The sequence below is a fragment of the Hypanus sabinus genome, chromosome 27 (assembly GCF_030144855.1).
Source record: "Hypanus sabinus isolate sHypSab1 chromosome 27, sHypSab1.hap1, whole genome shotgun sequence".
NCBI classification, from domain to species: Eukaryota; Metazoa; Chordata; class Chondrichthyes; order Myliobatiformes; family Dasyatidae; genus Hypanus; species Hypanus sabinus.
Window position 1 is genome coordinate 38,925,277 of NC_082732.1, and position 25,198 is coordinate 38,950,474.

Here is a 25,198-nt window from a genome sequence, read left to right on the forward strand (position 1 = left end):
CTTCCAGTCATCTTAAAATTCTGCCCCCTCACATTAGCCGTTTTCACCCTGGGGAAAATGTCCCTGTCTATACAGTGTGAGGTTAGACAGGCTGCCTTTTTGTTCTTTTCTCACTTTCTATTTCAGATTTCCAACACCTGCAGTTTTCTTTTTGACTTCCAGTTGCTTAGGTGCAGAGACCAAAGCTGTACACGGTCCTGTCTTGCACTGAGAACCCTTACACTGATCAACCAATTGCACTTTGCTGCAAAGGTGTTTACACTAAATCAGTTTCTTGTGGAGACATAATTCAATTAAACAACAGTCATCCTGGAGGGAAAAAATGACTGAATGGCTTGCGGGCACAACTTCTTGTAATGAGTAACATTTAGCTAAACTATATTCAAGTTGAGGCAAGTCAATTTTATTGTCACATGTGCAAGTACCTAAGACCATAAAACACAGGAGCAGAATTAGACCGTTCGGCCCATCGAGTCTGCTCTGCCATTTGATCATGGCTGATTTATTTTTCCTCTCAACCCCATTTTCTTGCCTCCTCCCCGTATCCTTTGACACGCTTACTAATCATGAATCTACCAACCTCCGCTTTAAATATATCTGATGATTTGGCATCCACAGGCGTCTATGGCAAAGAATTCCACAGATTCACCACCCTCCGGCTAAAGAAATTCCTCCACATCTCTGTTCTAAAGGGACGTCCTTCTATTCTGAGGCTGTGTCCTTTGGTCCTAGTCTCACCCACTATTGGAAACATCTTTTTCACATCCACTCTATCCAGGCCTTTCAATAATTGATAGGTTTCAATAAGATCCCCCCTCACTATTCTAAATTCCAGCATGTACAGTCTCAGAGCCATCAAGCGCGCCGCTCACGTTAACCCTTTAATTCCTGGGATCATTCACGTGAAGCTACTCTGAACTCTCTCCAAAGCCAACGCATCCTTTCTCAGATAAGGGGCCCAAAAACATTAAAGTACAGGTACAATGATACAACAGAATCAGAGGTAGGCAGAGACAGCACACAGGACATAAACAAGACAGGGAAGATAGGGAGAGTAAAAAATTCTGTGCAAGAGAGCGTAAACAAGAAAGACACAATCAGAGACAAGTTCACAGCAGTGCAAGAGGTGATCTTTGACGTTGTATTACAGAGGTAGGGGTAGGGTTGTGCAGGCCGGTTCAAGAATCTACTGGTTGCAGGAAAGTAGCTGTTCCTAAACCTGAACACTCTAACATATTATTGGAAGCAAAAACTCTGTAGCTCTTGAAGAGATGAGATGATTAAATGGTGTGCTTCAAAGAGGGTGTGGGGAACGGGACAAACCTTAGGTTTGGAAGCAAGGAATAAACTGGACGAGGCATTTAAGTCAAAGTTCAAAATCGAAAGTAAATTTTTATCTAAGTATGCATAAGTCTCTAGGCTGTGGAATCGATTCAGAGTTGTGACAGCTCAGGGGCCTGATGGTTGTAGGATAACAACTAAACCACGTGCTGTGGGGCTCAAGCCTCCTGTTCCAGTGGTAGCAGTGAGAAGAGACCATGGTCTGGGTGGTGGGGGTCCTTGATGATGGACACTGCTTTCCTGTGACAATGCTCCTTGTTGATGCGCTCAGTGGTGGGGAGGGCTTTGCCTGTGATAGGTATATGGACAGGAAAGGAGTGGAGGGTTATGGGCTGAGTGCGGGTAGGTGGGACTAGGTGAGATTAAGGGTTCGGCACGGACTAGGAGGGCCGAGATGGCCTGTTTCCGTGCTGTGATTGTTATATGGTTATATGGTTATATGATGGACTGGGCCACATCCATCACTTTCTGTAGCCTTTAAAAAATAAGGCACCTAATTCAAGTACCAATAAATCTTTATTCTGTCCAGCAAGTGAAAAATTAAGAAAAAAGAACAGAGATAAGTTGTTGCCGTATGAAAAGCCACTTGCATAGAAAGAATGACTCATCGAGGGAGAAGACACCACCCTGGGAACGTTAACCAGCAGTCATGAGAAGGGCAGAGACAGGGCAAGCGCAGGATACTCAAGTCATTTTGGTGAACAGCTGGAGTCTTGAGAACTACTGCAGACCCTTCTACTTCCAAAACACCGCATACATTTCCAGGGTAATCACTTTTGCAGTCCGATCCACACAGCAGTTCCCACAGATGATCAAATAATGAAAAAACATAAGATTGGTCAGAATTTCAAATGTCAATACTTGAAATATTTGGAAAGTGACAACTTGAATTTTGCTTTTGAAAGCTTTAATAACAAACAGGAATTCAAACAAAACCAGAAAATGCTGGAAAGATAATCATTGGTCATTGTTCAGGGTTTACAGATTTGTCTTTGGCTCCTTTGTCAGGATGTCCCAATGGACACAAAGACTTTTCCTAAATTCTTTCCATCGTGGGTCTTCCCTGAGTTACACAAGCCTTACTTATGGACACCACAAATGAACTCCAACAATATTATTAAATACAAAAGTCCGAAGTATAATAGTTTTGTTCCAATGAACAGCAAGACAGGTTTCCAATTTCTCTCTCTCTCTCCCCACTTGTAGTAATTGTTCTTTGAGATACAGCATGGAATAGGCCCTTCTAGCCCTTTGAGCTGTGCTGCCCAGCAACCCACTGATTTAACCCTATCCTAATCATGAGTACGATTTACAATGACCGGTATGTCTTTGGATGCAGTCACATGGGGAATGTACAAACTCCTTACAAGCAGTGGCGGGAATCGAACCTGGGTCGCCCGTACTGTAAAGTGTTGTGCTAACCACTAGGCTGCCTGTCGTACCTACTATTTTTTTAAATATTTCTCACCATAACCTCTAGTAATGTTTATATGCATTGGATGGTACTGTTGCCGTAGAACAACAAATTTTACAGCATAGGTCAGTGGTGATAAACCTGACACTGAAATGGGCCTGCACACTCGGGTACGGGCCACCAAACATTCCCCTCCCAGTGTTTCCAGTCTGCTGACTTTACCAAATATCATTCACAGCCAACACTGGAACCTACATTTCATGCTGGGGAAAGAAATTTCTATCTTAGGATGACGCCAGTGTGGGACGAGCTGCCAGTGGAATTGGCGGGTTCACTTGCAGCATTTATGAGAAGTTTGGATTGGTACATGGAAGGCAGAGGTATGGAGGACTATGGTCAGGTGCAGATATTTGGGATGAAGCAGTGAGCCAGGCTGGCACAGGCTAGATGGGCTGAAGGGCCTGTTTCTGTGCTGTAGTGCTCTATGACTCTATGCTTAAGGCTCCAAAGTATTTTGATGATCTTGTTTCACCACAGAAAATCTGAATGTGCAGCAGGCATCCATGTAGATAGTCAAAACTCCAACAGGATGTGATTGAGTGAAAACAAAACCATAGAACTGATTGTCAGACGACTCCTAACCTCTGCAGGAGGAAGAAGACATCCAGACCGTCTTGTCCAATGGACAGCTGAGGTCTGGGTCAAAGTCGCGAAGATACAGCAACAGTGACAGGACATGGCAAAGCGGATTTCAGTCACACGTAATGACATTACATATTGCAAATATGGAAATCTGAACTGAGAACAGAAAATGGAGGAACAACTGGTCAGCGGATCTGTGGGAAGAGAAATAATGAATGTCTTTCTATAATTTTATTTTGAGATACAGTGCAGAATTGGCCCTTTCAACCTTTGAGCTGCACTGCTCACCAACCCATCTATTGAGCGGAGGCGAATCACAGGGTAATTTACACTGACCAATTACCCTACTAACCGGGAGGACTTTGGACTGTGGGAGGAAACCAGAGCACCCGAAGGAAACCCATGTGCACACAGGAAGAATTTTCAAACTTTCATACAGAGGATGCTGGAATTGAACGCGGAACTGCAATGCCCTGTGCTGTAACAACGTTGCACTGACCGCTACACTACTGTGGCACCCCGAGTTGGAACTTTAGTCGGTCTGATAGCTTTACATGTACCTGTTATGCTTTATTTTTGAGTGAGATGGATGATAGAAAACTACAGCAATGAAACAGGCCCTTCAGCCCATCTGGTCTGTCCCATCTACCGCCACCTGGACCCTTGCCCATAGAGTGTTGGCAGAAGTTAAGAGACAAGACTGACAGTAGAAGAACAAAAGGCAAGGAACAGATTGGGGAAAGGTATCGGCAATGTCAAATGAGATGGATTGTTTCTCAGCATTCAGAGAAAAAGAGTAAAAGTTCTCAAAAAATCACAATCATACATTACTTTCCACGTAATATATATGGAAACACTTTGCTACCATGGGAGGCACGATTACGTAGCAGTTAGCACGACAATATTACAGCTCAGAGTGTCAGAGTTCGGAGTTCACTTCTAGCACAGTCTGTAAGGTCTTTGTAGCTTCTCCCTGTGACTACGTGGGTTTCCTCTGGGGGCTCTGGTTTCCTCCCACATTCCTGTAATTTGTCCTGTGATTAGGCTGGAGTTAAATCGGTGGGTTGCTGGGAGGTGCAGCTAGTTGGGCTGGAAGGGCCTGTTCCAGGCTCTATCTTCCAATTAATAAATGAAAATTCCACACTGATTTCCAACAATAATGAAGGGACAGCGATATAATCCCAATGAGGTGTTGTGTGTGAACTAGAACCGGCATAATATCACCTGCACCCAACTACACTGTTTTTCAACGTTTAAGAGGCCGTGAGTTTAGGAGATGCTGTCATTGACATTTTAGATTTAGACAAGATTCACACTGATTTATTTCATACAAGCGCATCAAAACATACAGTGACAAGTGACATTTGCGTTAACAACCTCCAAGCCCAAGGATGCGCAAGTGTCGCCACACGTGGCTGGCACATTCAGTCGATCAACACAAGCAATGACGACAATAACAACAGAACAAAGCAAGACTGCAAAAGCAAAACAAGCCCCTTTCCCACCTTCTCATACACAAAGATACAAAACTGTCGTGTGAATGATGCTTTAAAGTCAGCTCAGCAGGAGATTGTTCAAAGTAAAGTATTATTGCAAAGGAATTGCAGTACAAATGGTGCCCAAGAGTGACATCCAGCATAAATTACGCTAGAGTGCCCACATGGACTTCAGCTTGACGAGAATACAGATGATTTTAGGAAGCAATTGCTATGTACTTTTTAAGATGCCCCACTCTGCAGCCACAGTAAAGGCAATTTTCCAACATACCCAATATAAATTTGAGAAGCAGCACCTTATCTTCTGTCTGGACACCTTGCAGCTTTCCAGGCTCAATAATAAACCCCACAATTTCAGGGACCTAGCGTTCCCTGATTGCTTCAGAACTGAGAGGTACAGATTGGGTAAATGCAAGCAGGCTTTTTTCCCCCCACTGAGGTTGGGTGGGACTAGGTCATGGGTTAGGGGTGAAAGGTGAAAAGTTCAAGAGGGACATGAGGGACTTTTTTTCCCCTCAGAGGGTGGTGGGAGTCTGGAATGGGCTGCAAGCACAAGTGGTGTATGTGAGCTCAATTTCAGAATTTAAGGGAAGTTTGGACAGGTACATGCATGGTCTCCGGTGCAGGTTGATGGCACTAGGCAGTCTAAATGGTTCAACACGGACTAGATGGGCAGAAGGGCCTGATCCAGTGCTGTGCTTTTCTCTGATTCTAACCGTTCACTTCTGCTGTGAGTCTCCACCTGTGATAATAGGTCTGTTTTCCTCTCACTGCTAGCTCAACCTCACCTGTCGGTCAAGCCTTACACTGCCCGACCTGCTGAGTTCCTCCAGCTTGTTGTACGTGTTGCTTTGACCCCAGCGTCTGCAGTGTACTTTGTGCTTACACCATTTTAGGCTCCTTTTGTTATATTTTCAGTCTCCGATTGCTCCCATTTACCCACCGACATTCTCTTTCCCATTTCTGATGGCAAGTCTTCAATGTGAAACCCTAACACCAATTCCCTTGCAACAGTGTTAACGGTTACATTAAACACAGATCCCTCCCATTCTACTGAGTGTGACCTGCATTTTTATTTTAATTTCGGGTTCCTGCAGTTTCACGATTTAGTACAATTAAAGTTGTGTTTCTTAATCATCTTTGCTCTCGTTATTAAACAATCGAAATGAGCTGAAAGGCCATTTCACTGAACATCGCCGATTGTCCAATCAGGAAACAAAGAAAATGTCCCTGTCCTAGTTGTTGTTGTGGTAAAGCCATTGTCTTGTGGGGAAGATATAGGAAATAAAGTCTTCTGAGGTTGCTCCAGCTTTCAATAAGGTTATGGCTGATTTATTTTCTGTTCAGACTCCATCGTTTTTATAATTTTATCAGTCCTACACTTGAATTATTCTCAATGGTAGTCCATCTGCTGCCCTCTGGGACAAAAAAATTCCAAGGGTTGACATCCCTCTGAGTTAGGGGTTCCCAACCTGGGGTCCACGGACCCCTTAGATAATGGCTTGGGATCAATGGCATAAAAAACGCTGGGAACCCCTGCTCTGAGTGAAGAAATTTCCCGAAATCCCCGTCTTAAGCAGCTGACTTTAAATTTATGACACTGCCCGCCAGCTCTGTGTTTCCAGGCTCCCAGCATCCGCCTATCAATTCCTCTCAGATCCAGATTAATCCCTAGAGGGATCAGGTCAGACAGCATCTCTGGAGAGGATTAAGCAGTTGAGGTTTCAGGCCAAGGCCCCTCATCAGGTGGTGAAATCAGTTCTGAACGCCATTAGCTTACTTTTATCATTTACATGATTTGTTTTTTTTTTCGCTGCACACTGGGTGTTCGACAGACTTCAATCTTGTTTTAAATGGGTTCTACTGCGTTTCTTTGTTTTGTGGCTGTGTATAAGGAGACGAATCTCAAGCTGTATATAGTATACATACTTTGATAATAAATCTACTTTGAACTTTGATAATCCCTCTCAGAATTTTGCATGCTCATTGAGACCACCGTTCATTCTCCTGAACTCAGTGAGGTGGTTATGACAGTCTTATCATTTTCTCCTCAATGGACATGCTCCTGAAGCCTCGAACCCATACAATGAGACCACTGCCTCAAAGGTATGTGTACCTCCCCTTGAAGAGGATGTGGCATGGCAAGGGTTAACATAATGCCCGGGCAAGGACAGATTGTACATAGGGTGAAGACTGCCAAGGCGAGAAAGGACTTTGAAGAGCATCGTTTCCCTTTGCACAGCGGGAGGGTCAGAGCAATTTCACTTATGGAGATGAGATAGGAATGTAACAGAACACACACCAACTACGGGACAATTACTTCACTAACTTCAAAGTATCATCAATTGTTATCTTGTAGTTTCACTTGTATTGTGAATGGTGACTGATCTTGCAAATAAGGAATTCAAACATACACAGCTTACCAAATGGTCAATATTCATAACTTCTAGTTAATTCTGCATTAAAAAAGGCATTTCTCTGTTCAGACTTCAGAATAGTGTGGTGACGGGGGCCACACTGTCTTCCTTGTGCACAAGTAAAATAAAGTATGTTTGGAGGATGAGTGCAGGAATCAGCGTCCAGTTAATCAGTGACGTCTTCATGCTTGGAGACAAAAATTACACACAATACTCCAGCCAGTCTTGTAGGCTAGCTAATGGTCAGTGTTTAGAGGCAGGGCAAACAACAAAACTTCCAGGAATATTGCACCTCTAATTGTCAAGTCCTGTTAAAAGAATCACAAGCTCTTCGTTCGAAAATTAATTGATCTTCCAAAAATCTGCTTTGAGGAAACAGAACAAGTTCTTCCCCACAAAATAATTGTTATAAACAACGCCTGCTGGTTAGTTATCTCGCTCTCATCTTTGACAAACGTTGCGCCTACAAGACAGTCCCTTGCAAAATGGCACTTGCATTGTTGACCACGTCCACCAACCCCCTCTCTCCCCGGCAAAACTTCACTCTAAACTTCCCCTTGTTGCTTGAAACCACAGAAAAAAAAGACATGTAACTACCGGGAAATCATGATTCTAAGAAGCAATATCTTGCTTCAAGAGGTCGAAACCTAAAACCTCCAGCTTCCTGTGTTGCTGAGTTTTGCAGACTGCTTTACAACACTAATGTGGATGTGTGGTTGAGGCCTGATGACATGTAATCTATATATATATATATATATTAATCATTCAGATGTAGTAAACAAGGGGATTTGTTCACAATGAGGCAGAAAGGAGCTGCACCAACCTTCATTCCTTCATCTGCATTAACTTTGCTTCCTGATACCAAAGTAATTGTAAAAGGCTTATCCAGGTCCCAGAGACTGATGCTTGACTGCTGAAATAGAAAAGGAAATCGCCACGTCAGTTCACATGCCCTCTGTCAATAATGGGTGAGCAGAGCTGGTGATTTACTGAGACTAACAGAAGCAACTAATCATTTGAATGATCATACATACATGTTCTTACTACATACGTGCACACGCGCACAGATATACACTTAGTGGCCACTTTATTAGGTACACCTAATACCTAAAAGGTATTATAGGCAATCGTTAGTCTCGTGAGACCATGGATTTGCTCCTTGGAAGGTTTTTCCAGGGCGCAGGCCTGGGCAGGGTTGTATGGGAGACCGGCAGTTGCCCAAGCTGCAAGTCTCCCCTCTCCACGCCACTGATGTTGTCTAAGGGAAGGGCACTAGGACCCATGCAGCTTGGCACTGGTTACGTCGCAGAGCAATGTGTTGTTAAGCGCCTTGCTCAAGGACACAAACACGCTGCCTCAGCTGAGGCTCGAACCAGTGACCCTTCAGATCACTAGACCAATGCCTTATCCACTAGGCCACGCACCAACACCTAAAAGGTATTATTACTTGTAATAAGTATATTATATATAATGTATAATTATGCTTGGAAATACAAATGTCTAATCAGCCAATCATATGGCAGCAACTCAATGAATAAAAACATGCAGACACGGTCAAGAGGTTCGGTTGTTTTTCAGACCCAAACATCGGGATGGGGAAGAAATGTGATCTAAGTGACTTTGACTGTGGAATGACAATTGGAGCCAGATAGGGTGATTTGAGTATCTCAGAAACTGCTCATCTCCTGGGATTTTTACACATAAGAGTTTACAGAGAATGGTGTGAAAAACAAAAACAAAATCCAGTAATTGGCAGTTCTATGGGCAAAAACATCTTGTTAATGAAAGAGGTCAGAAAATAACTGGTTCAAGCTGACAGGAAAGTGATACGAACTCAAGTAACCATACATTACAACAGTGGTGTGCAAAAGAGCATCTCTGAATGCACAACATGTCGAACTTTGAAGTGGATGGGCTACAGCAGCAGAAAACCACAAACATCCAGAAATACACTCGGTGGCCACTTTGTTAAGATAGCTCCTGTACTTAATAAAGTTGCCACTGGGTGTATGCTTGTTCACACTTTCAGATTCTCTGAGAGTAGTGATCTCAGCCCAGTACATCTGGGGCCCATCCCTCCCCACCATCAGCAGCTCGTTAGGCCGGCCATGCTGTACCTCTAGATTAAAAAAAAAGTTAATTCATACAAAGTAGGGACTAAGTTGGCTTCAGTGCAGAAAAAATGCACTGGACTCATCATAACACATTTAGAAAAATAACACTGAAGAACAAGAATAGAACAGGAAATAAAAATAAGCCAAAATGCTGGAAATCTGAAACAACCCTTGACACGCAGTGCATGACCCTAAACATCAACTGTTTTTGTCTCCACAGGCACTGATATGGTCATCTTGCTGGGCATTTCCTTTGGCTCTCTGTGTGCAACTTCAACATGGTTCTTCACTTGCACTCTCATTCTAACTTCCCTCATTAATCTATCAAATACATAACTTCATCGATAGTCCATCTCCATGACAACCTGAGCCTCAGCTTATCAGAGATATTCAGTTTGCCCTGTCCAGCTGTCTGGGTATCTTAAAATTAACTCATGTTATTAGTATTATTTATTTACTTATTTATTATTAATACTTGCACAGTTTGACTTTTGCACTTTGGCTGTGTCAGTCTTTGTGTGCAGTTTTTCATTGATGTTATTATATTTCTCTGTTCTATTGTAAATGCCTGCAAGAAAATGAACCTCAGGGTTGTGCATGGTGACATATATGTACTTTGATAATAAATTTACTTTGAACTTTTAAACTCCCTTTCAGTTCTGCTGAAGGGTTCACAATCTGAAATCTTCTCAATCTCTCTCTCTCAAACACACACACACACACACACCCCCCCCCACCCCACACTTCTAAACTCTAGGAGAGGGATCATGACTGAGAATGAAGGGTCTCGGTCTGAAACATTTATTCCATCGCATAGATGCAGCCTGACCTGCTAAGTTCCTCCAACATTTTGTGTGTGTTGCTCAAGATTTCCAGCATCTGCAGAACCTCTTGTGTTTCTGAGTTCCTCTGAGTTCAGGGCAATGAAGAGAATATCCAGGACATCAGATACCCTGATTGCCTCCTGCCTGTGGTGCCCCTCCTCCTTCCCTTTCACCCAAGTCCACAGTCCTCTCCGATCATATTCCGTTTTCAGCCCTTTACTTCTTCAGCATATCACCTCCTGGCTTCTACCTTCATACCCCTCCCCCACCCACCCATCTTCCCCCCCGCCTGGTTTTACCTATCACTGGCCAGCTTGTGCTCCTTCCCCTCCTTCCAATTTTTAAATTTTGTCTTCTTCCCCCTTCCTTTCCAGTCTCGATGAAGGATCTACACTTGAAATCTCAACTGTTTATTTTCCTCTATAGACGTTGCCCGACCTGCTGAGTTCCTCCAGCATTGTGTCTGTGTTGCTCTGGATTTCCAGTACTGCAGAATCTCCTGTGTTTCTGATAGATTCTGACAGCTTGTGACCCCAAAGGCCTCAGGTAATTTAAAAAACAATTATTGTCAAATGTTCTGAGGTACAGTGAAAATCTTGCCTTGTATATCATCCATAGAGATCACTTCATTACAACAGTGGATTGATTTAATGTACTGTGTAAAGGTCTGTGCCACATACTGTAGGTATAGCTGGTGTGCCCAAGACTTTTGCACAGTACTGTAGTCATATGATGTATTGCATTAAACCCAATTCTGCTAAGGGTCACCCTCGGTCCTGGCACTTCTCCTCTGCCACCTGTCCCATACCCCTGAAGTACGAGGGAACCCAATAACACAGACAGACAGACATACTTTATTGATCCCGAGGGAAATTGGGTTTCGTTACAGCCGCACCAACCAAGAATAGTGCAGAAATATAGCAATATAAAACCACAAATAATTAAATAATAATAAGTTAATCATTCCAAGTGGAAATAAGTCCAGGACCAGCCTATTGGCTCAGGGTGTCTGACACTCCGAGGGAGGAGTTGTAAAGTTTGATGGCCACAGGCAGGAATGATTTCCTATGACGCTCAGTGTTACATCTCGGTGGAATGAGTCTCTGGCTGAATGTACTCCTGTGCCTAACCAGTGCAATATGGAATGGATGGGAGTCATTGTCCAAGATGGCATGTAACTTGGACAGCATCCTCTTTTCAGACACCACTGTCAGAGAGACAATGCAGAACATAGTGTTACAGTTACAGAGAAACTGCAATGCAGCTGGACAGTGAGGTGCAAGGGCCATACCAAGGTAGATTGTGAGGGCAAGGATCTATCTGATATACTGAGGGACTATTCCATGGTCCTACTATAGTGAGATTGAAGCTGGTGATATTTGCTTTCAGGCTGATTAGGGGTGGGGAGGGGGAGGAAGAGAGAATGTTCAAGGTGGGTGGGGTCTTTGATTATGTTGGCTGCTGGAAACTCCAATGCCTTTGAATAGCAAACCCTACAAAAGGCAGTGGATTTGACCCAGTGGGTAAAGTCCTCCCAACTGTTGAATGAATCTACATGAAACACTGTTGTAGGAAAGCAGCATCCTTCCGCAAAGATCCTCACCACCCAGATCAGGCTGCCGCCAGATAGAAGGTACACGTAACTCCGGACTTGCACCACCAGATCCAAGATCTTCATCTCATTATCTCATGGTCTTGTTATTTACTGCAAATTATTTATATTTGCAATTGTATAGTTTGTTGTCTTCTGTACTCTTGTTGATCTTTCATTGATCCTGTTATAGTTACTCTTCTATAAAGTTCCTGAGTAAGCCCACAGGAAAACGAATCTCAGGGTTGTATATGGTGACGTATATATTTTTGATAGTAAAATTTACTTTGAACTTTGCAGTGGGAAACATAGGCAGAGGCCACAGAAGGGAGGGCTAGTTTCCTCGATGTGTCCACCACTCTCTGCAGTTTCTTGCTGTCGTGAGCAGAGCAGTTGCAACTTGATGCATCTGCATAGGATTGAATTGCATTGAATTGACTTTATAACTTACATCCCTCATATACACGAGGAGTAAAAATCTTTACGTTGCGTCTCCGTGTAAATGTGCAATGTGCAATTCATAGTAATTTATAATAAACAGTACGTACAACAGGATGGTTAGTAGAAATACAATTGTGTCAGCATGAATTAAGCAGTCTGGTGGCCTGGTGGAAGAAGCTGTCCAGGAGCCTGTTGGTTCTTTCTATGGTGCATTGACAAGAACTTGGACATGCCAAATGACCCAGTCTAATCAGAAATTGTTATCAGACTATTGAACACCCCCCTCCGCCCCCGAGTACAAAATGGACTCTTGATCTCAATCTTCACTTTAAATATACCCAATGGCTCGGCCTTCACAGCAATGAGTTCCACACGTTCACCATCCTCTAGGTAGATGTCTAGAAAACTTGCAAATATGACGATGGGACAGTAAGAGCCAAGTTGTAGGGAAAGGGTGAACAGGTTAGGACTTTATTCCCTGCAACATAGGAGAACGAATGGAGATTTGATAGAGGTACTATCAAATTGAGGTACTATTTGATACTGTGCTGAAGTTTGAGGCATGTATATATAGCTAGGGTGCCTCTGGCTTTTAAACAGTACTGTGTTTATCAGTGTGGAGTTGATAGCGAGTCTGCAAACCTGGCAGGAGCAAAACACGTTGGGAGTGGCGAGGGTGGAGTGCCACAAGAGGGGTGTGGGACAGGTGGCAGAGAAGGAGTGCCAGGGGTGGGGGTGACGCAGGTGCAGACACACCCAGCCCTGAGACACCAGGCAAGGTCATTTGATTACAAACAATTGGTTTACTAATCATTACAGAATGTCTCCCTGGTGCTTCCTGCTCCCTCCCCTCTCCTTTCCCCTTTTCGCAACCATGATTCCCCTCTCCTTGCCCCCTTCCCACTCTCAGTCCACATGGAGACCTGTGTCAGAATCAGGTTCATCACCACTCACATATGTCATGAAATTTTTTATTTCTGTAGCTGCAGCAATGAAGTGCCAGACACAAAATTACTACAGTACTGTACTGTGCAAAACTCTTAGGCACCCTAGCTATACATATGTGCCTAAGACTTTTGCACAGTACTCTTTATAAAATTATTAGGGGTACAGCTTGAGTGAACGCATGCAAGCATTTTCCTCTCAGATAAGACTAGAACTAGAGGTTATAGGTTAAGAGTGAAAAGTTAAATATTTAACGGGAACCTGCAGGAAACTTCTCCACCGGGGGGGCGGGGGGGGGGTGGTGTGAGTGTAAATGTGTGCTTGAAGACTAGGATGGTGTCGCTGGGCCGAAAGGCCTCTTCCTGTGCTGAGGGACGAGTCCTGTCTGACAAATGCTGCTCTATCCTGATGAAGGACCTTGGCCCAAATCGTCAAATCTTTGTTCCTTTCCATTGATGCTGCCTGACTGGCTGAGTTCACCCAGCACTTTGCGTGTGCGTTACTCTAAATGCCCCACTTCTAACTTGCCCTCAGCCGACACATCAGCCCCACTTCTGCGGCACAAGTGGATAGATCAGGATGAGTGGGGCGTGCTGACCGAGCTCAGCTCAGTTTGCCTGCAACCACCCCCACGACTCTGTTGCGGGGAAACAGATCACATGCCAATTCCAATCCTCTGGAAGGTCATCGACAACAGAGCATGTGATACCTCTACTCTAAACCTTGTAAGATTCCAAGGGGCTCCAACAGCAGAGCTTTGTGGTGTTTACAACTGGTTTTAGGCCTCTGCACAATAGTGATATTGTAATGCGGTATTATAAAACATGCTGTGAAGGAACAAAGAGAACTGCTACTAAAGAAAGCAGTCAGAAAAGAGTATGTCAGATCGGAATTGTTCACAATCATGTGCCGAGACTTCCACACACATTCATACACTCGCAGATTTAACATCACGAGTGAATCTGCAGATGCTGGAAATAAATAAAAACACAAAATGCTGGCAGAACTCAGCAGGCCAGACAGCTTCTATGGGAGGAGGTAGTGACCACGGAAGGGTTTCGGCCCGAAACGTCATCACTACCTCCTCCCATAGATGCTGTCTGGCCTGCTGAGTTCTGCCAGCATTGTGTGTTTCGCAGATTTAACATGTTGGTTTTTTATTTATTTATTGAGATACAGCATGGAAAATCCTATCAAGCCATGCCGCCCAGCAACTAATCGCAGGGCAATTTACAACGACCAATTAACCAGTCGGTCTTTGCACTGTGAGAGGAAACCGGAGCACGTGGAGGAAACCCACATGGTCACGGGGAGAACGGACAAACTCCTTACAGACAGTGATGGGAATTGAACCCGGGTCGCTGGTACTGTTGTGCTAACCACTACGCTACCGTGCTGCCCTACACGCATGCTCACAAGGAGATTTTATAAAGTATTGGTCAGACTGCACTTGGGGAATTGGTCCCATATCTAAAAATGGATCTGCCAGCTTTAGAGAGGGTGCAGAGAAGATTTAAGAGAATGGGAATGAAACAGTTAATGTATGAGGAGAATTTGATGGCTCTGGACCCGTACACACTGGAGTTTAAAAGAATGAGGGGAATATCATTGAAATCTCTCGAATATTGAATATAGAGTGGATGTGGAAAAGATGTTTCCTGCAGAAGGGGAGTCTAGGACCAGAGGACACAGCCTCAGAATATAAGGATGTCTCTTTAGAATAAAGACGAGTAGGACTTTCTTTAGCCAGAGAGTGGGGAATATGTGGAATTTATTGCCAAGTCATTGGCTACGTTTAAAGCAGAGGTTGATAGGTTCTTGATTGGTCAGAGCGTCAAAAATTATAAGGAGAAGGCAGGAGACTGGGATTGAGAGGGATAATAAATTAGCCATAATGCTATGGTAGACCAGACTTGATCAGTCAAATAGCTTAATTCTGATCCTATGTCTTATTGCCTTATGGTCAAGCACATATAAATGCAGACACCCATACCTGTACCTGCATTTATCAATGTTTACAAACACACACACCCTTCAACAAAGATGACCTATTAAGCCATTCAACCAAACACGGCATAAGATCTCAGCTACATTCAGTTTGAGTTAAAAATATTCATCCACTCCATGGTGGTAATGTTACAGCTCTACAAAATTCTGGTTAGACCACTTGGAGTATTGTGTTCAGTTCTGGTCGCCTCTTTATAGGAAGGACATGGAAGTTTTAGAGAGGATGCAGAGGAGATTTGCAGGATGCTGCCTGGATTAGGGAGCACATCTTAAGAGGACAGGTTGAGAGAGTTAGGGTTTTTCTCTTTGGAGCGAAGGAGGAGGTGACCTAATAGAGGTGTAGAAGATGATAAAAGGCATAGATCGAGTGGACAGCCAGAGACTTTTTCCCAGGGAGGAAATGGCACATATGAAGGGAGCATAACTTTAAGGTGTTTCGAGCAAAGTTTAACAGGGGAAGTCAGAGGTAAGTTTTTTTTACACAGGAAGTGATGCGTGCATGGAACACACTGCCAGAGGCAGTGGTAGAGGCAGGTACATTAGGGACATTTAAGAGACTCGTAGGTAGGCAGATGGATGAAAGAAAAATGTAGAAGGGAAGGGTTAAATTGATCTTAGAGTAGGTTAAAGGTCAGCACAACATTGTGGGCTGAGGGGCATGTGCCGATCTGTACTGTCCTATGCTCCATGGTGAGTCCTTTTTAACTTGCCCACTATCTTTTGCTCTCAATCTTCCTCCCTCCCATCTTCCTCAACTGAAGGAAAGTTGGTTGCTCATTGAGGATCAATGCTTTAAGTGCCATCTGTTCCCAACATCAGGCTATGGAGAAGATTTTCCTATAATAGGTGAATCTGGGACCAGAAGGCACAGCCTCAGAATACAAGGATATCCCTTTAGAACAGAGATGAGGAGAAATTTCTTTAGCCAGGGGGTGGTGAATCTTGGAATTTATCTCCACTGATGGTTCTGGAGGCCAAATCATTGGGTATATTTAAAGCAGAGGTTGACGGTTCTTGATTAATAAGGCAGGAGAAGGGGGTTGAGTGGGATAGTAAAACAGGCATGATAAGATGTGGAGCAGATATGATGGGCTGAGTGGCTAATTCTGCTCTGTTGTCTTACAGCCTATTGAAGGAAACACCAAGATTTTGGCTGCTGAGGTGGTTACTCTGATCTGATGAAAGCCGACCAATAACGGATGAAATCAAGAAATCCTGCAGATGCTGGAAACTTTGAGCAATACACACACACACACACTCACACAAACACACACACACACACACACACTCACAGACACACACACACACACTCACAGACACACACACACACACAAACACACACAGACACACACACACACTCACAAACACACACACACACACACACACACACACACACACACACAAACACACACACTCACAGACACACACACACACACTCACACAAACACACACACACACTCACAGACACACACACACACACACACACACACACACTCACACAAACACACACAGGTCCTAACTGTCAACAGGTCCTAATGAAGGGTCTCGGCTGTTTGTAAGGAGCATTGTACATTTTCCCTATGACTGTGTGGGTTTCCTCTGGGTGCTTTGGTTACCTCCATAATCTAGTTAGTAGGTTAATTGTTTATTGAAAATTGTTCCGTGATTAGGCTAGGGTTAAATCGGGGATGGCTGGGCAGCTTGAAGGGCCGGAAGGGCCTAATCTGTGTTGTATTCAATAAAAAAAAGGTGTTGACTGTTTTCTACCCCTCTGCAGATGCTGCCTGGCGTGTTAAGTTCCTCCAGAATTGTGTGTGTGTGTTGTTCAATAAAGTGTGAACTAAGGAGCTCCACGCAACTCTGGCACTTGAAGAAAGCTTTGCTGCTTGAACCACAGGGCCGTCTTCACCTCTTTCCATGATCAAACTAACTAAAGGAGCAACAAGCGGACACCAATGGCAGGGCGCACGAGACTTCAGATGTGAATTCTATTAATTGGGGCTCAGAGCAGAGGTTAGGCTGGTGCATTGAAGTTCTGCCATAGGCACCATGTTTTAGATTAGCATCTTAAACATTATTAACCGCACATTACAGAGACACTAAAGAGAAGCTCACTGTCTATTTATAACTCTGAATGATAGAATACACCAGGATTGCTGTGTATTAAGCTGCATCAATACATTGTAAAAGTCCCCAATGTATTTCACTACATCTTGAACTCTAGGTGACTGATCACCTCAATAACATACTTCCTGCAAGCTTTGCCTTGTTTACCACAGTGTAACCTCCAATATGCATTAAAATATTTTTAATTCATTGCTAATCTGCAATTTTCCTTTTTTTAATCATTTGCAACTCACTTCTACTTTCCACTTGGAAACGAAATATTTGCTCTTTTTCACTAAACCTGCAGAGTTATTGAACACAACAGCATAGAAACAGGCCTTTTGGCCCATCTAATCCATGCCAAACTATTATTCTACCTAATTCAATCGACCTGTACCCAGACTATAGTCCTTTGTACTGCTCTCATCCACATAGCTATACAAATTTCTCTTAAATGTTGAAATTGAACCCTCATCCATCACTTCCACTGGGAGTTTATTTGACACTCTCACCGCCGTCTGAATGAATAAGTTTTCCCTCATGTTTCCCTTAAACATTTCACCTTTCACCCTTAACCCATGACCTCTAGTTCTAGTCTCACCCAACTTCAGTGGAAAAAGCCTGCTTGCATTTACCTTGTAAATACCATTCATCAATTTATATACCTCTATCAAATCTCCCCTTATTCCCCTACACTCTAGGAAAATAAAGTCCTAACCATTGAACCTTTCCCAATAACTCCGGTCCTCAAGTCCTGGCACCAACCCTGTAAATTTTCTCCATATTCTTACAACCTTATTGATATCTCTCCTGCAGATAGTTGACCAAAACTGCACACAGTACTGCAAACAAGAGAAAATCTGGAGATGCTGGAAATCCAAGCAACACGTACAAAATGCTGGAGGAACTCAGTAGGCCAGGCAGCATCTGTGGAAAAAAGGACGGCCGAAGTTTCGTGCCGAGACCCTTCGGCAGAGCTGGAGAAAATCCTGTTTTTGTTCTCCAGTCCTGCTGAAGGGTCTCGGCCCAAAACGTCGACAGTACTTTTTTTCCATAGATGCAGCCTGGCCTGCTGAGTTCCTCCAGCATTTTGTGGGTGTCACAGTACTCCAAAATAGGCTCAGCAACATCTAATACAACTTCAATGCAACATCTCAACTTCTGTACTCAATGTTATGTTTTGTAACTCCAAAACATAAAGCTAATCAAAATAAAAACAAGGGAGTCTGGCATGTGAGTCTAACTTTGTTTTTACTTTAAGCGAGGCGCAAATGTTGGCATGCGGCATTTATGTATTTCTACAGATAACCCGTAATGCATTACGTAAACAACAAAGAATGCTTAATCAAACAATATATTTACAATATTACTCAAATATTACTGAAAAATTTTACACCCAACACTCAACACATTGATTTATTGCCAATGTTTCAAAAGCTCTCTTTACGACCCTAACTACCTGTGAGACCACTTTCAATGAATTATGGATCTCTGGAAATTATTATAAATACAAATCCAGGTGGAAATTCGAAGCAGAACCCAAGAATAAAGGGCAGCTGTGGTCCAAGCACGTTTGGCTTGTTTATATCCGTCCTGGTACTAGATTCGTTTCTGTTGGCTTCAGGCCATTAATTTTGACTGGTTGAAGTTTCTGGTGTTTAGTCAGTAACTGTAATAATGCACAGACATCTGGAAGCCATATAAAATGATGCACACAAGAGATCCTAAGGACACTGGAAATCCAGAGTAACACACACACAAAATGCTCGAGGAACTCAGCAGGTCAGGCAGCATCTACGGAGAGGAATAAAGAGTCGACCTTTCGGGCCAAAACCCTTCATCTGAAGTGTTAACACATCAGATAAGATGTTTTATCAAGTAAATACCATTCAGATAAAAAGATCTGTTACATATCTGGGCATTAAGTTAGCAAAGGATGAAGCAATGCATATAGGAATAGGATAAGCAAATTTAATTAGGATTATTTGCTCATTGTTAGGCCTGGTTAAGCTGACTGTGTGCATGTTGATTGCACAACTTTTTTACACAGTAATAATAACAGTAATTATAATGTGTCATTTCTTCAATAATGCACAAGTGATGTCATTTCTTCTGTTAATTAGAGAGGTTTATTAGAACCACACGTTCTCTGCGTGTGTATAGGAGTGAGATTGATTTGCTGCATGATAACAACCTTGCACTCAGTCAGTAAGACCAAGGAATTGATTGTGGACTTCAGGAAGGGAAAGTTGGGAGATCACACACTAGTCCTAGTTAAGGCGTCAGTCGGGGAAAGGGTGAGCAGCTTCACGTTCCTGGGTGTCAACATCTCAAAGGATCTATCCAGGGCACATCACAATGTTGCATTTATGAAGAAGGCACACCATGCCAGAGGCTCTTCTTCATAAGGAGTTTGAAGAGATGCGTTACGTTAGCAAAGCCTCTAGCAGGTTTGTACAGATATATCGTGGGGAGTATTCTGACTTGTTTGCATCACCAGCTGGTATGTAGGGACCAATGCACAGAATCAGAAAAAACTGCAGAGAATTGTAGACTCAAACCAGCTCTGTCACAGTTATCGAGGGCATCTTCAAACAGTGGTGACTCAACACGTCACCACCCATCAAGGTCCCTCACCATCTGGGACATGGCCTATGCAGGTTACTGCAATCGTGGGGGTGGTACAGGAACCTGAAGGCACACATTCAGTGTTTTCAGAACAAAATTTTTCCCTCAGAACAGTACACGAACCCATAAACTACCTTGTTATTTAACTTTTACACTGCAACGTCTAGCAATTTTACTTCTTGTCTTGGACAGTATTGCTGTCACAAAAATACAAATTTCTCGACGTATGTCAGTGATAATCTACCTGATTCTGACAGCAGCTGAGAGAATGCACCATGCTTACCTTTTTAATGGGAAGTGGTGGTGGCTTGGAAAGTGTCCGGCTCTTTGTGATCTGCCCGATGCCAGTGTTTTGTTCATCTTGGTAGGTCTTTATTGTGGAGCTATGGACCATTGTCAGGTGTGGTGTTAGGTTATTGGACATACAATGACAGATGTACTGGAGAAAGAAAAACAACAAAGGTAATTTTCGCCGGTGTCTCAGTAAATTATATCACAGTCAAAGTGCCTTTGCTCCTTACCTCTCTCAATCGATACAACTTAGAGCTCAAGGAAAGTACACGAGCATCTTTACTTTCTTTGGAAGATCAGGAGGCTTGGTATGCCACTGAATACCCTAACAAACTTCTACAGATATGTAGGGAGCCACGATACTGTAGCAGTTAGCGCAATGCCATTACAGCTCAGGGTGTTGGAGCATGGAGTTCAGAGTTCAATTAATCCACTATCCGTAAGGAGTTTGTACATTCTCCCTGTGACCGTTTGGGTTTCCTCTGGGTGCTTCAGTTTCTTCCCACAGTTCAAAGATGTACTGGTCAGTAGGTTAATTGCTCTTTGTAAATTGTTTTGTGGTTAGGCAAGTGTTAAATAGGTGGGTTGCTAGGCAGCATTGCTCATTGAGATTGGGTTGCTCATTGAGCCAGAGGAGCCTGTTCTGCGCTGTATTTCTAAATAAACAAATACAGTAAATAGATGTACCGTCTAAAATATCCAGACTGTTGGCATCATGGTCTCGTACAACAATCTAAATGTGCAGGAACGTGAGAAGCTGCAGAGAGTAGTGGACTCAACTTAATACATCACGGGCACATCGCTCCTCACCATGGTAGTGTCAATAGGAGACACTTCATCAACCTTCCGGCCCAAAACATCTTCACACAGCTCTCACTGGGCAGCAGTACAAAAGCCAAAAACTACCAAGTTCAAGAACAAGTACTTCGCTTCAAACATCTGAACCTTGAATCAGCTGGCACAACCCTAATCAGTGCAGCAACACTATGGCCAGTGTGATCATTTTGCACTAAAATATATTGTTTTCCCCCTTCTAATTGTACTCTTGCTTGTAAAAATTGTGTGTAATTTATCTTCAATTTACATTGTGAATGCAGCCTGTGGTGCAACCACAAGTAGATTTTTCATTACGCCTGTGCAAATGACAGAAGAATCGACTTTGACAAATAAGAAACACTAGTCATGGTAAGAGTTGAAATAAAATGCTATAGATACTCAGCAGGTCAGGCAGCAACTGTGAAGAGAAGGACAATTAATGTCCTAAGCCAAAATAAAAAATACTTCATTGATGCTTAGCCTGAAACATTAACCCTGCTTCTTCAGATGGCTGCCTCTCCTGTCAAAGACTCTCAACAGTATCCCTTTTCTCTTTGAGGCTGGTAGTACGTGCTTTCAGGTTTTTGTATCTCCAGCCTGTTGTGAGAGGGGAGAAGAGAGAATGTCTGGGCTGGGAAGGGTCTTTTGGGTTTGTTAGCAGCTTTACCGAGGCCTCGAGAAGTGCAGACAGAATCTATGGAGGGGAGGCTGGTTTCCACGATGTACTGAGCTGTGTACACAACTCTCTGCAATTTCTTGCAGAAGGAAAACCTACAGTGGGAGAGTGCTGGTGGTGAAAGGAATCAAAGTTTAGGGCAATCAATTCCGTTTGTAGACCTCCTTACATAGTCATCTTAGACTTGGTCAGGGTGACAGGAATTCATACAAAATGCTGGAGGAACTCAATAGGTCAGGCAGCATCTGTGGAAATGAACAAGCAGTTGGTGTTTTGGGCCGAGACTCTTCATCAGGACACAAGAAGGAGGACTCTCCTTCGCTTTCTCCCATAGTCCACTCTCAGATTCCTATCAGGTCTCAGCCCAAAACATCGACTGTTTATTCCTCTCCACAGATGCTGTCTAACCTGCTGAGTTCCTCCAGCATTTTGCACATGTTACTCTGGTCTTCCAGCAGCTGCAGAATCACTTGTGTTTACGACAACATTTCATTGCATCTTAGTCATCACCTGTTTGTGCCAGCTCTATCATAGCTTTCATTTAGTTAAATATTCATCATTCCAATTCAGATATCTGGAGCCTAATTAGATGTAAGGGAGAGAGGAGCAGGGCTGCTTGTTGCTTTCTGGCTTGTCCTCTCTAGGCATGCTATGTTGACACTGGGATGTGTGGGGACACTTGTGGGCTGCCCAGCACACCTGAGTGCATTGGTTGTTAACACAAATGATGCATTTCACCATACGTTTCAACGTATATGCGATAAATAAAACCGGAATCTGTGACAAATGTGAGATTTATTGCTAAAATGATAACAACGGGCTACAAGTTGGTGATCTTCCCACTACCACATGCAGGTTTGCAGATGGTGAAGGACAGTTGTCTGCCAACGTTAAACACTAATTGGCTGCCAGTTATATTCAACGTTCGTTTCCACTGTGAAGGTGAGTGTCAGCTGCGGCCAACGCCGGGGATCGCTGGAAAACAGTCTCTTCCCCATAACCTCCTGAGTCCAGGTATTTGCTGAACAACCCCACTGCGATAAAACCCAGATAATCCTCTCTCTTATGATTAGCAAGTCATGATGGTTCAGCTGGGAAAGTCATTGGCTGCAGTCTACCATCATTGCACGACTCGTATGTGTCCAGGTCAAAGATGCAGGCAGAAAAAATCACGGCGGACACTACCCACCCTGCAAACTGACTGCTCCAAAAGCTCCCCTCTGGGAAGTGCTGTAGGGGTAATAAAACTAAAAACCTTCATGCCATCTTAAAAGTTTCTTCCCTTGGACAGTGAATCTGGTCAACCATTCTAGTTAACCCCCACAGCCCCCTCTATCTATTACCCCATCACTGCACTGTAAACCACTTTTTACAATGCAGCTTACATTGTAAATATGTGATGGTATTTTTATGCACATTTTATCCGTACTTCTAACACATGGATTTCCTCCAGTTTCCTCCTATATCCCAAAGACATACGAGTTAGTAGGTTAATTGATCACAGGGGTGTAATTAGGCAGCAGGGCCAGCTATCATGATGTATCTCTAAATAAAAACAGAGAACATGCCAGCAATTCAGGAAAACGTAAACACCACACAGACTCAAACCTTACCTTAAATCGACCAAGTGGGTAGTTGCCGTAGATATATTCCTCTGTCCCATTGACCTGTAAAGTGTAATCTTCTGGGTCTTCAAATGATTTGTGCCGGAAAACAGTGGCTTTTTTCTTCATGGCCAGTTTCATCAGAAGAGCAGGAGGTGATTGGGAGGATATCTGGAAGCTGAAGCTCTCCTGGTGTCGAACAAGAGAGAAAAAAAATCGCAAGGTGAAATCCAGGTGCAAGATTTGAAAACTCTTTACCCAGGAAAATTGGCAGAACGTTCTCCAACAGGGAATAGTTGAGGCAATTGGCCTGGATGAATACCAGGGAAGACAGGTGAAAGGGTGAGGGAGAGTGGGAATGGTGGATTGGTTGGGTTGTAGAATAGGAGGCATTACCACAGCCTTGGTTAAACAGTTCAGACAGACTGCTTTAATATTATAGATTTAGGTGAAGAACATAGCTCACCATGGACTGTGTACAAGGACAAGTATTAAGCTCGATGGTTACTCCGAGGGAACAGTTTTATATAAACAAAGAATTTACTACCTAAGAAGTTCAGATGGTGAGATTTCTCCATCAAATCCACATGTTCCTGCTGTAATAATTAAATTGTTGAATTGCTAAAATATGAAAATGTGTGTTAGCTGATCACTGGGGTGCTACTGGAACGTGGTGGTCAGTGCGACACTATTACAGCTCAGGGCTTCCGAGTGCAGGGGTCAACTCTGATGTTTGTATGACCTCCCCACAGAATGCATGGGCTATCACCAGGCAGTCCGGTTTCCTCCCACAGTCCAAAGACGTACCAGTAGGTTTATTAGCTATTGTAAATCGTTCCGCGATCATGCTAGGCTTAAATTGGGGGTTGCTGGGTTGTGGGGTTCGAAGGGTGGGATGGCCCTATTCCACGCTGCATCTCTAAAATAAATAAATAAATGGAGATGTTGCTGAGGCTGCAGTTGGAATATTGTGGTCCAATCGGTCCCCTGCTCTGGGAAAGATTGCAGATTTTGTCCCTCCAAGCCGCACACTATTCTGACTTGAAAATGTGTTGTACTTCTTTCATTGTCCAACAAGGCGGCATGATAGCGAGGCGGTTAGCACGATCGCGTTACAGTGCCAGCGGCCACCACCTGCGCTTCGAGTCCTGCCGCTGTCTGCAAGGAGATTGTACGTTCTCCCCGTCACCCCGTTGAGATTCCTCTGGGTGCTCCAGTTTCCTCCCACACTCCAAAGATGTACGGTTAGTGTTAACGAGTTGTGGGCGTGCCGACAATTGCGGGCTGCCTGCACAATCCTGGGACTGTCGGCTTTAAAAATATTTAAATAATTCCAATGAGCAAGCTTCTGCTACACTCTGGGACAGAGAAACCCAAAGGTTCTCTGTGAGAAGATCCCACTCCATTCTGTTGGTGCCGGAAGTATGTTACGTCAATGTCAGCGGATCTCACCATTTAAAGTATCCAGTGTGGGGACAGAGTCAAAAAGCACAACTGTGAGATGGTTGGAACAGATACTGTACCCAGTTATAGCTTCACAGGTTTCTTGTAGGTGACGATAATTTGGCAGATCCATTATTGAACTGCACCAAGTCCAAGTCTATATATGTTTCATCAGCTGAACTCTCCCCAGGTTACTGTCAGCTCTGGGTTAAGCTCTCATTGAGGAAGGATAAATGTCACACATCAAAGAGAGTGATGACGTCTTAATTTAGAATTTTCAAAACCAAAATGGCAAACAGGTTAATTCAAGTACCTCTGTTCACTTAAAACAAATCTGTCAAGGAATCTTCCTGAGGCGTCTCTTGTGGATCTAACATGTGATAGATTAAAGACTGAGTGAGA

At 43.5% G+C, this 25,198-nt stretch overlaps 1 protein-coding gene across 5 annotated transcripts in view; it reads right to left on the bottom strand.

Annotated features, from left to right (window-relative positions):
- Positions 1-25,198, bottom strand: part of pik3cd (phosphatidylinositol-4,5-bisphosphate 3-kinase, catalytic subunit delta) — a 248,283-nt gene that overhangs the window by 50,588 nt on the left and 172,497 nt on the right. For all 5 annotated transcript variants that reach the window (XM_059952278.1, XM_059952276.1, XM_059952277.1 and 2 more), the window contains 3 exons: positions 23,363-23,542; positions 20,250-20,405; positions 8,134-8,223 (listed from right to left, as the gene is read on the bottom strand). In XM_059952278.1, coding sequence (XP_059808261.1) covers positions 8,134-8,223; positions 20,250-20,405; positions 23,363-23,542 — 426 coding nt within the window. The remainder of the gene's footprint in view (positions 1-8,133; positions 8,224-20,249; positions 20,406-23,362; positions 23,543-25,198) is intronic.